The sequence below is a fragment of the Anolis carolinensis genome, chromosome 5 (assembly GCF_035594765.1).
Source record: "Anolis carolinensis isolate JA03-04 chromosome 5, rAnoCar3.1.pri, whole genome shotgun sequence".
In the NCBI taxonomy this organism is placed as follows: domain Eukaryota; kingdom Metazoa; phylum Chordata; class Lepidosauria; order Squamata; family Dactyloidae; genus Anolis; species Anolis carolinensis.
The window spans coordinates 187,133,765-187,146,111 of NC_085845.1; the positions used below are offsets into that span (position 1 = coordinate 187,133,765).

General features: G+C 39.4%; 1 protein-coding gene across 3 annotated transcripts in view; it reads left to right on the forward strand.

The window, feature by feature from the left end:
- Positions 1–8,788: 8,788 nt before the first annotated feature.
- adipor2 (adiponectin receptor 2) overlaps positions 8,789–12,347 on the forward strand; it is a 33,758-nt gene continuing 30,199 nt past the window's right edge. Inside the window, exon 1 of one of the 3 annotated variants that reach the window (XM_008110465.3) lies at positions 8,789–8,946. Coding sequence is in view for 1 of the 3 variants with exons in the window: in XM_062983112.1 (XP_062839182.1) it covers positions 10,178–10,248 (71 nt within the window). In the remaining 2 variants the exon portion in view is untranslated. Of the gene's footprint in view, positions 8,947–10,140; positions 10,249–11,666; positions 11,749–12,347 lie in introns of those variants that run through there. The other 2 variants (XM_062983112.1, XM_062983113.1) reach the window with 2 other exon arrangements.

Sequence of the window (12,347 nt, forward strand, 5' to 3'; positions counted from 1 at the left end):
AAGCACGCAGGGAAAGAATTAGACCAAAGGTAAGCAACACATCAAAAAGACCACATTCAACTCCCTCAATTTTTTCTGCAGTTCCTGGAATGCCACCACCAATTTTGTTTGATGTAAATGTTGAGAAATATACTCCAGGAATCATTATTCATTGTCAAAATAAGGTGCACAGTGACATAGTCTTTAGTGTATGTATGTATGTATGTATGTATGTGTATGTATGTATGTATGTATGTATATATATATACACACACACACACATACACACACACAGTAATTTTAAAAAACACGACAAAGTGGGTTTACATTAACACAATAGAGTCTCACTTATCCAAGGTTCTGGATTATCCAAGGCATTTTTGTAGTCAATGTTTTCAATATATCATGATATTTTGGTGCTAAATTCGTAAATACAGTAATTACAACATAACACTACTGTGTATTGAACTACTTTTTCTGTCAAATTTGTTGTATAACATGACGTTTTGGTGCTTAATTTGTAAAATCATAACCTAATTTGATGTTTAATAGGCTTTTCCTCAATCCCTCCTTATTATCCAAGATTCTGCCAGCCCGTTTAGCTTGGATAGGTGAGACTCTACTGCATTTTGTGTGTGTGTGTTTGTGTATGTGGGAGCAACAGATAGCCCCAACTGGGCAAAATAGGCCTCAGACTCATCAAGTCCCTTTGCCCTCCAATTTACTTCATAGAATACATGTAATATCCTCCAAGGTCAAAGAGAGAACTCCAGAGTCAGAGGGAAAGATCATGCCATAATTTGAATATTGTGGTTCTGTTGCTGAGAGAGGCCTGAGCAGATCAGAGTTATGGCATGGCAACGCAGAGTAACTTTGGATACTCAAGCAGCCAAAGATTTATCATTCCAACAGGTCCCTAATATAGAGAAAGAATGTTTAGGATTAGGGGAATGTAGTTGGCCTAATGGTAGCTTAAATCAGTGCATCTTAAGCTATCCGTTGTGGGGAAGTGCATCTTCCTCCTCACCCAGTGTGCCAGGAAATGGTACTACATTTTTGTGTCTAGTGCTTCAGTTGTTTTCTTTCCTGGAAACTCACCAGGGACCAGCAGTTGATGGCTCAGTTACTACCAGTTGCCAGTATTACTGGTCCAAGCAGTCTGAATTATTTATCTTTGGGGATGATAATATAGTGGTTTTTTTTAGACAAATTGAGGGGGGGGATGACAAATGCTATTCCAGTAGAGCTTAGGAAATGTTAGAGTGCATTGACCTCTGAGTGCTTGGACCTTGTATTATTGATCTGCCCAGTACTTTTCACAGGATAGGTCCTATAGAATACCACGAATTAGCTACTGCTTTTGCCAGGCATTGATTGAGGAAACATGTGCACATATAAATCATACGGCAATAAAATAAATTATCACAATTTTTTGACTCAAATTATTGAATAAAGAATCAATACATGGGTAAATCCCATCGATTCAATGGGTCTACTCCAGTTCAGTTGCTTTTAAGCCTATGAATATCATTTACAAATTAGAGCTTGTCAAAGTAGATGGTACTGGGCTAGTGGATTACTAACTAGCTCTTGTTCCTGAATTTTCTATGCTTCATGAACAAAATATTGACTATCATCCAGTGGGGTTGTTCCACCCTTTCAAATCTGATTGAGAATGGCTGTGAATTCTTTAAGAACATAGGAGACTGTGGGGCAGAAATAGAGGGAGCTGGAAAGGGAAATTAGCACAGTGCTACTCAAAGTGTTGGTCCACAGGTTGGTGCTAGTCTTGAGCTATATTGACTGCCATTAAGTGGTGAGTTTCCAGGATATAAGAAAAGAAGGAAAAAAGAAAGGGCATTGTAGTCAATGGCACAGTATGATGCTGGTCCTTGGCACACTGTGGGAAAAAGAAACTTGCTGGTCTGCTAAATCAGAAGGTGCAAGAAGGACTGATCCAGTGCAATGTTAGATTTAGAGCTTTGCTATATATATTAGGATACTAAGTTTGATTAAAATTGAATTCTTTTCCTTTTATAAATTAATCACTAATGATCAAAAAGATGTAAAAATTCCATTTTAAATGTGCCCCCTTTAAAAACAAACAACGTTAACAGGACAAAAATGTCAAATCAACAATAAAAGCAAGGACGCAGCAAAATGCAGTTCTGAATTTTTGAGTCGCTCTTTATGCCTGCATGAGTTAAGTATCATTTTTTACAGTCACTGCTTCTAATTATGTCAATAATGCATATCTCATAGGAAATGAATATAAGGGACACACAATACAAAAGAGGAAGAACACATTAAGAATGCTATTTGAGTTTTAAAACATTATTTTATTTTATTTTAAAAATATTTATCCATGCATTTCTTGGCATCTCAGAAAGAAATTTATTAGAATGCACCAAGTGAAAGAGATTTATGTTCCTTTATATAAAATCCAAAGCCAATGGTTACAGTTGTTCTAAGCAATGAAAATTGTTTTCCACTCATGGAAAAATTGAGAGGATAATAGTGTGATCCAGCTCTCTTAAAAGCTCACTGGGAAGTAAAATGGTCCCCAAATCCCATGAAGGCTGCAAGATATATGTGCCCATAATATAATGTATGTTCTTCTCAAACAGAAAAAAAAATCACTTTGGGTCTCCACTTAAATATGTCATATGTAAAAGGATCCGCCTACTTTGCTTTCTTTCAATAATAATATGTGCTGCATGCAACTTGTTCTATGCCTTCTAGATTAAACAATTCCAGTTAAGACCACACACAGCTTCATTTTAAACCACTGGCCCTTGGAATTTTCCCATTTCAATCAATAATAATAATATAAAAAGCTGGAAGTCTCCCAAAGATTCATTCATTGTAGTTCTTAATAGACAGCACAGGAAATTCTTCATGAAAATGATAAAGGACTTGTCAGTAATTATTTAATTGCAGTGCTATTTTTGAAAAAATAAATGTCTCATACAATGCATATTGAACTACATTGAACTAGATTATATGGGGCCTGAGTGTTTTCGAAAAACATTTTAGCTTGTTGGATAAACTAGCTGAATTTTCTATTTTTTTCTTGCTAATTTGCCATTTTAAAAAATCAATGTTTGCTATAGGCAGCAAAACTTATCTGCCCTGCCCGTCTTTATTGCCTTTTTTTCACAAGAGGCAGATGAGCAATTTCCCTGTCTCTAGCAGAGAGACCACAACAGTAATAAATACTTACTGCTTTCACAATACCCCACATCTGCTGTCTAAGGCAGAGGGGTCTCCCTACCTAATCATAGGCATGACACAAGACTCCAGACAGGGCAAAATACTCTCTTCTTCATTGGTTTAATGCCAGCAGCTATCAGACATTTTACAAAATACAGTGTTGACACACAGTGTTGACATAATCTAGTTGTCTGATTCTACATGGAAGGGGCAAAGGTAAAATCTGAGAGAGGACTTTGATAAACAAGTACAAAATATGGGAATGGATGCTGGAAAATTTTAAAAGGCAGTCTAGAGTATGGCGACTGACCTATTAGTAGATCAGAAAATACTTTGTAGATGAAAAGCTCTTACGAATGGGTTTATATGGAGTCTGGTTCAGACATCATAGACATGAAGTAGATGACAACATGAACTTCAAAGAGGGTGTGAACTTATGCACCTCCCTGTTTGTATAAGAAGGTAATTCAGAACTAATAAGTGTATATTTCTGACTTTGAGCTCCAGTTGTTTCTCCAGTACCTCTTTATTCAAAATGCACCCTTGTATTTGTTGCTGCATTGCAATGAAGGGAAATCAGATATTCATCTAGGAAACCATCTAGCTAAAGAGGGCAGCTAACATTTTTACACAAAATTTCCATATAATACATTTCAATTATTTGGTTTTATTTATACATTGTTTTATTCTATTTTTAAAATAACTTATTTTAACATTTTAGTCTCATTCTGATGCCATGAAGTTCTGCAAACCTTTGTGTCAGAAGGTCCAGAGAACTCAGCGGAGTTTACATTAAAATAAACAATAGTCTCAGTGCAAGCTACAAATGATCCCTGGAACAGATTTTTTTTCCTCTGCATTTTCCATTTCCTATTACCATCATGCTCATGTCAGTTTTCTTTTTCTTCTGGTTGTGATAATAACATAAAATTAACTATAGTCATATTCTCAGATTACTACCCTGGATTGCACCATCCATGAAATTTACTCTCCTATATTCTTTAGAATGTTCTACATGATGAGGCGCAACTTTTGGAACTGACAATATTCCACTGGCCCCTTTAAAAGATATTGCTTGGGTTACCTGAGTTACTTGAACAATAGAATCAGCACTGGCTGCATTTTTGTTTGGATTTGATGTTTGTTCTGGCCGTTACATAGCAGCGAGTCAGCTGTTACTGCGTGCTGTGAAAGGTTCTGAGCACGAGGAAGGTGATTTGCTTGCAGAACTATTCATGCAAACACTGTCCTAGTTCTACAGGTTACCTTCATGCAAAATTCACAAGAGCAATGCTTAAAAGCATGTATATGATCCCATATATTCAATATGCTATTACAATAGGTGAATAGATTACATATTAAAGATGTTTTAAGATGTTTTTAAATTGTTGATTTTAGCCAGTTCTTGTAAGCCACCCCGAGCCCTAGGGGAGTGGCGGCATATAAGTTTGAAAAATAAATAAATAAATAAATATTTTGTAGACAACCCATCTCTACAGTTCTATGATTTAAAAAAAAAGTTTGTTAGCATCACAGCCAGCTGCTTCCAAATATTGTTACTAGCCCCTGGGATTTCACCTTTATGTCAGAAATTCCTTGGCTTATTTGTTTCAGGAAATCAGTGATAAATAATATTTATTGGCAAAAAGTGCCAGAGCCAGCATGGTATACTGATTTGAGTATTGGACCATAACTGGATATCAGGATTTAAATCCCTATTCAGCAATGAAAATCCATTTGATGACTTGGACAAGTCATATTCTCTAAGCTTCAGAGGGAAAAGGCAAATGCAAACTCCCTTAGATCAGATCTCGCCAAGAAAACCTCACGAAAGGTCCACCTTGGGGTCACCATAAGTCATAAAAAATGTGTAGGTACACAACAACAATGACAAGGTTCTATTTTCCGAAGCCATACTATGCTTTAAAACAATATTAAAAACCTATGCTATGCTGCTGTATAAGAGGTGGTGAATCATGTTTCTCAAGACCCATGTTTTGTGTGACTTAACAAGCAGGTGAGCATAATGACTCCCATGTGCAGATGACAATACACTAAACAGAGTTTACTCAGAAGTAAGATCCCTTAAGCCTAATAGGGTTACTCATAAGTAAGCAGGCAAGGAAAACCACATTTCAGTTCAATCTTGAAAGCCACAGTCATGAGTGTGCAAGACTTGAAGAGGATTATAGAAAAGAGGGCGACTTGGAGGGTGAGCGTGTTTTCAATTAACTTGTCAAAGTATGGTGACTCCATGAATTTCATAGGACTTTCCTGAGATCTGATGCCTTTGGAGCAGGAATGGGCAGACTTCGGCCCTGCAGGTGTTTTGGACTTCAACTCCCACAATTTCTAAGAGCCACAGGCTGTTAGGAATTGTGGAAGTTGAAATTCAAAACACCTGCAGGGCCGAAGTTTGCCCATGCCTGCCTTAGCATATTTAGGGCGGAATCATTCATAGGGCTGTTATAAATCAAAGTGGACGTGACAGGATGCAGCAAGCACAAACAGGATCACAGCATTACTTTTTCAGTGTTTTAGAATTACATTATTATGTATTCTAAAGGTTCCAGATCCTACCTGATCTCAGACACTAAGCAGGGTCAGCTGTGGTCAGTACATGGATGGGAAACCAACAACAAATACCAAGTGGTGTAGGCTATATTTTAGAAGAAGGAACTGGCAAAACCACTGAATCTTCCTTGCCTACAAAAACCATTGAAATTGATGGGCGGTAAGAAGTCGACATTCAATCCTTAAGAGTTCTTACCTGCAGCATGAATAGCTGTAACCCAGATACAGGTTGCAGATTTCACCATCAATTAATGAAAAGTGTGCATAACAATACAGAAGCAGATAATTGCTGGGCAGGTACAGGTTCCTCCCAAGGCATCCTTTGGGCAGGGCCAGCTTCCTCCCACTGGTTCCTTTTTTTCCTTGTTCCTTCCCATAAGGAACAGCTCTCTTTCTTTCGGTTTCTGCCTTTCTTCACATCCCTTGTTGACATATGGCAATCCCACAAATTTAATAGGGTTTTCTTAGGTCAGGAATACCTAGAAGTTGTTTAGCCAGTTCCATCCTCTAAAATACAGCCTACTATCATTCTGATATTAACCAAGGCTGGCTTAGTCTTCAAGATCAGAGGGGAACTGGGGACTTCCAGGCAATTACATAGTTTACAACAAGAAAGAGTTTTCACAAAGCTCTGAAGTGAGATCTTTACATTTGGGGGCTCAACTTCCGGCTTGATTATTCAGATTTGATTAATGTTCTCTCTTAAGAATAGTTAGGTTCTCCCTCACAATCCTATGTTCAACTTCTGGAGAATCTAGATACCTAAAGAGGTGTTTCCTCAGATAGAAAAATAGTAGGTTTTCATTCACGGTTCTCCTACTTTTGCCAGATCATGTGGAGGGCCTTCCATATTTATTTTGTACCACTCGTTAAATGTGTGCCTGATTAATACATATAACCAATCTCAGGATAACAGTAGATCTTATAGTTCTTTTGACTGATCTCACTTTACAAACAAGCAGCAGATGGGATATGTATTTTATTGTAATCTTTGTTTTATGTATTTTAATAAATGTCTTTTACCCTTTTGTGGGTAATATTTTAATATATGTATTTTATTTATTTATTTACTACATTTCTATCCCGTCCTTCTCACCCCGAAGGCGACTCAGTGTGGCTTACAAGTTATACGTACATACAATAAATTGTATCATTAGCATAGCACAATATTAGCATTATATATTACTATATTGTATTATACCACTATACAGTAATATTATTAGTAATATTACATTTAATATATAATAAATATTATTATATTGTACTATTATTCGTATTGTATTGTATTACATTATAATATTAATATCAATATTATATTATATACAATATATTATATTATTACCATAGCACAATAGTATTATATTACATAGTACATACTATGTTGTTGCTGGGGGGAGGGGCCCCCAACTGATTGCAAGTCTTGATAGTGTAAATTAATTTGGTGGTAAGAACAACACAACCCAACACACAAAAGGCACTCCTGATTAGTAGACTGCCTCCCATTCAGTGGTGGATGGAATGGCAGTTAAAGATGGTGGGAGGGTCACTCAGCGCCTGCTGGAAAGTGCCTGGATTTTTTTTTTTCGTGTCAGGAGCAACTTGAGTCGCTTCTGGAGTGAGAGAATTGCCCATCTGCAAGGACGTTGCCCAGGGGACGCCTGGATGTTTTTGATATTTTTACCATCCTTCTCTCATGTCCCCGCACGGAGCTGGAGCTGATAGAGGGAGCTCATCTGCACTCTCCCCGGGTGGGATTCAAACCTGGCAGCTTTCAGGTCAGCAACCCAACCTTCAAGTCACTTAGTCCATACGCCATCTGGGGGCTCCAGTGCCTGGATGGTAGGCTGGCTCCCTCCCACTCAGCGGCTGGTGGAATGGCAATTAAAGATGGTGGGAGGGACACCATTTTCCAGGGGCTGCTGGAAAGTGCCTGGATGGTAAGCATTTTAATGGTGAGGCGAGGTGACCCAGAATCCCCCACAGCGTAACAAATATTTCTTCTTCTTATTGTTGTTGTTATATTGTATGACACAACAAACAAGACAGATATGCTGGATTTCGTATCACAAAATCACATGTCGAACACTTCCCAAGTGTCTAGGACTGTGTGATGTATTTTCAGATAATGCGCGCAGATCCCAGTAGGGTGGCCCTTTGTAGTTGGCAGATTGTAATTTTGTCATTATCTATTGTTTCCAAATGCCGGCTGGGATCTTTTGGCATGGCGCCTCATATGCCGATCACCACTGGGATCACCTGCACTGGTTTCTGCCAGAGTCTTTGAAGTTCAATCTTGAGGTCCTGATAGCAGCTAAGTTTTTCCTGTTGTTTTTCATCAATGCGATTGTCCCCTGGGATGGCAACATCAATGATCCAAACCTTTTTCTTTTCCACAACTGTGATGTCTGGTGTGTTGTGTTCCAGAACTTTGTCAGTCTGGATTCGGAAGTCCCACAGTATCTGTGCGTGCTCATTCTCCAATAATTTTGCGCTTAAGCGGCTGAGGGGGAAAAAGGAAAGGGCCGGAGGCTGTTAGGAATTCTGGGAGTTGAAATCCAAAATATCTGGAGGGCCCAAATTTGCCCATACCTAGTCTAGAATCATTACTTTAAGCCAGTGTCATGGATGAAACCCTTTCAGGGTTTTTAAAAAACCCTATATTTTGAAAGAGCCAATCTGGACAAGCGACCGTTGGCACCACCCTTCCCCCCTCCACTGGAAGCGTTCGATTTCCAACGGTCGCTCCTTCCGCAGGCGGCGTATCCCTTTACGCAATTCGCGTAACCAGTCGGCGCCTGGCCGCCGAGGCTCGAGAAGCCTGCCCTTTTTTCCCACTGACTGACGCGCTCGAGAGGTCACGTGCTCAAGCAGCCCCCCCCACAAAGAACCACATTTCCCAGCATGCACCGGGGAGAAACCTTTCCCTCGACCACGTCTCGGCGGCGTGACTGGTGCACGCGCCTCCCTCCCCCCGGAGCGGCCTCCCATTGGCTGGCGGCGCCTCTTGCGATGATGACGCCGTAAGGGCGAAGGGGAGGGGCGGCGGCCAGGACCGAAGAGAGAAGGCGGAGGAGGAGGAGGGGGCGGGCTTCCCGGAGGCGCCGGCGGCACCGTGGGGACTCCCTCCCGCCCTCCCTCCCTCCGAGCCCCGTCAGCGCAGTTGCCCAGCTGAAGCCCGTGGTAAGGTCGGCCCCTGGGCCGGGGTCTAGGGAGACAGTGGTGGGCCCAGGCGAGTGACACAGGCCTAGGCCGCATTTGCGACCATGGCTCCTTCTTCCTTTGCCTCTCTTCTCTTCAGTTGTCGTTGTTGCTGATCTTGGACAAGTCGCTTGTTTCCCTATCAGTAGTTCCTAACCCTTGGTCCTTCCAGCTGTTTTCGACTTCAGCTCCCAGAGTTCTTAATAGTTAGCCAAGCTAGCAGGGGCTTCTGGGAGTTGAAATCCCAAGCACTTGGACTAATGATTGGGAACCTCTGGGCCAGTGGTTCTCAACCTGTGGGTCGCCAGGTGTTTTGGCCTACAACTCCCAGATATCCCAGGCAGTTTACCAGCTATTCGGATTTCTGGGAGTTGAAGGCCAAAACATCTGGAGACCCACAGGGTTGAGAACCACTCTGGGTGATGTGCCCGTAAAATACAGTAGAGTCTCACTTATCCAAGCTAAACAGGCCGTCAGAAGCGAATATCTTGGATAATGAGGGATTAAGGGAAAGCCTATTAAACATCAAATTAGTTTATGATTTTACAAATTAAGCACAAAAACATCATGTACAACAAATTTGACAGAAAAAGTAGTTCAATACTCAGGAATGTTATGTTTTAATTACTGTATTTACAAATTTAGCACCAAAATATCATGATGTAGTGAAAACATTGACTACAAAAATGGTTTGGATAATCCAGAAACTTGGATAAGCGAGGCTTGGATACGTGTGACTCCACTTTAAGAGTTATGGGAAAAGATCGTTGTGATTATTTCAGATGACGGTAGCAAAAGCAATTCGTTTGTTTTGGACTTGGTCTAACAGAGCAACAGAACAGGGCCTCCAAAAGGTTCATACAATAATGAGATTGATAATTTATTTGTTACTCACAGCTCAGGGTGGAGTACAACATAATTAAAATACATTGATAAAACAAAGAATGATGTTTATTTATTTACTGTGTCTGAAGCAAATTGAGAATACAGCTATAATGTATTTTTAAAAACCACAAAGTTAAAAATCTGGCATTATGTTAAATTTCCTTTGACCAGAAGCTGGCCAGTTCAACCTTCTTTGGTTTTTTTTTTTTATTATTGTGTCAGAAGCGACTTGAGAACAATACTGCAAGTCACTTCTGGTATGAGAGAATTGGCTATCTGCAGAGACGTTGTCCAGTGGACATCTGGATCCTCCTGGGAAGCTTCTGTCATGTCTCCACAAGCTAGAGCTGACAGACGGGAGCTCACCCTGGTTCATGGATTCGAACCAGCAACCTTCAGGTTCGCAACCCAACTTTCAAGTCAGCAGTTCAGCCGGCACAAGGGTTTAACCCATTGCTGAGGTGCCTCTGGTGTCGCTGTAAGAAGGTCCTCCATTGTACATGTTCAGGGCTCAGACTGCATTGTACTAGGTGGTCTGTAGTTTGCTCTTTTCCACTTTGTGGCCCCATTTCTTAAGGTTGGCCCTGCAGCTCAAACAGTCTGTTCAGCAAAAAGTAATAGAAATATGTATATTAAAGACACATAATAAAGTTTAAAACACCAATTCTTATGAAATAGAAATTTGAAATTCATAGTTTAAAATTGACTGGGTAGACCTGCTGGAGTAGATAGGTCTTAAATTGTGTTTTAAATTCTGACAGCTGTTGTTGTCCTAACTCTTCTAGCAGGTTTTTCTACAGTCTAAGGATCTCTGAGTGACAGTTGTCAGTCTAGTTCTGGCTGGTTGAAATAAATGTTCCCCAGTGTCCAGGGAAGATAATTCCAGAGAAGACAATCCTCCGAGGAACCTGGACCCAAACCTTGTTGGGCGTTAAGAGTCAAGAACCAACACTTTGCACTTTGTCTGGAAAATAAGTGGCAACCAGTGGTGCGACTTTACTGTAGGTGTAATAAATCTGTCTTTAAATATGTCACAAGGCTTCACAGTTCTAACAGAGAAATAAAGTTTGAGCATCTATTACTTACTTTGAAATAGAAGTGTGTTGGATTTCAGAGTATTTGCATATACATCAAATCTTGGAGATGGGAGCCAATTCTAAACATGAAATTCATATATGTGTCATATACATTAACTGGCTTACATTGTTATAAGGTATTTTTTTAAAAACCCTCACAGATCATGATAATTTACAGCCTCCCCCCTTAAGTTCCTTTTGAAATACAATCCAAAATGCTTCAAAATCGTCTACATGAGTAGCTGATGTAGTGACACCTTAATTTCTAATAGTTAAGTGTCCACAAACTTTAGCACAACATTATCAAAAATATTGTGTTTAAAATTACCTTCAGACACTGTTTATATGTAAGTGATATGAATTTTGTGTTTAGATGTGGGTCTCATCTCTAAGATATAAGGTATATGCAGACATTCTGAAATTCAAATCTCTACTGGTTCAAAGCAGATAAGGAATCCTCAACCTGTAACACCCCCCCTCCCGTTTAAAACCTATTACAGTAGGAACCTTTTGTGGACTCTGCTCTCTAAGTTAAACTAAGCCAACTAAAATAAACAAATGTCTTCACGTGTTCTCTGTCTCCTGAGTAATCAAGCTTGTAATTTTATATGCCCCTACCAAGGAGTTAATGCCACTGAACAATATGGATAGCTTCTGAGTAAATAGTCATAGGAATATAATATGCATCATAAAGTCCTATGGTTATTTTTTCTTTACCTTAGTTGGGAATGTTCACCTTTGCTTTAGAACAGGAATAGGAATCGTCCAGCCCTTCAATGATGTTGGAGCACTACTCCCAGGAGCCTAGTCAGCCTAACTGATGGTAAGGAATGCTGGGAGCACCAGTCCAAGCAATATCTGAAGGCTGTATAATTCCTTCCATAACTTAGAACACACATTTATAGCTGATGTTGCTTTTCAAGGAAAAACAACTAATATATAAAAGAATTTTGCTGTTGTTAACTCTTGGGAACAATAAAATGTTAAGTAGTAGTCTAATTGTAATCCTTTGTGTTCTTACTTTAGAGTAAGGTCCATTGAATTGAGTAGACCTTGGCTTTGAAGACTGAGTTATGGGATCACATCTTCCAATTTCCCTCACTGGTTTAGACAAACATTAATTTGTCTACATATGATGATAGATGGTCTATATGTACTGACAGTATTCATAAATGGGAATTGCTAGCCTATATTCCTTAACAGAAATACAATACTTCCCTTAGAAATCCCATGTATTTAGTGATGCTCAGCATGTCTCTTTTGTAAAATTGATGTTTTAATAATAATAATAATAATAATAATAATAATATATCTCTCCACCATCTCTCTGAAGAGACTCAGGAAAGCTTACAAGGGTGCACATTTAATATACAACAGGTAAAAATGGTACAAAAGTATAAAACAAGTCACATAAAATTATAC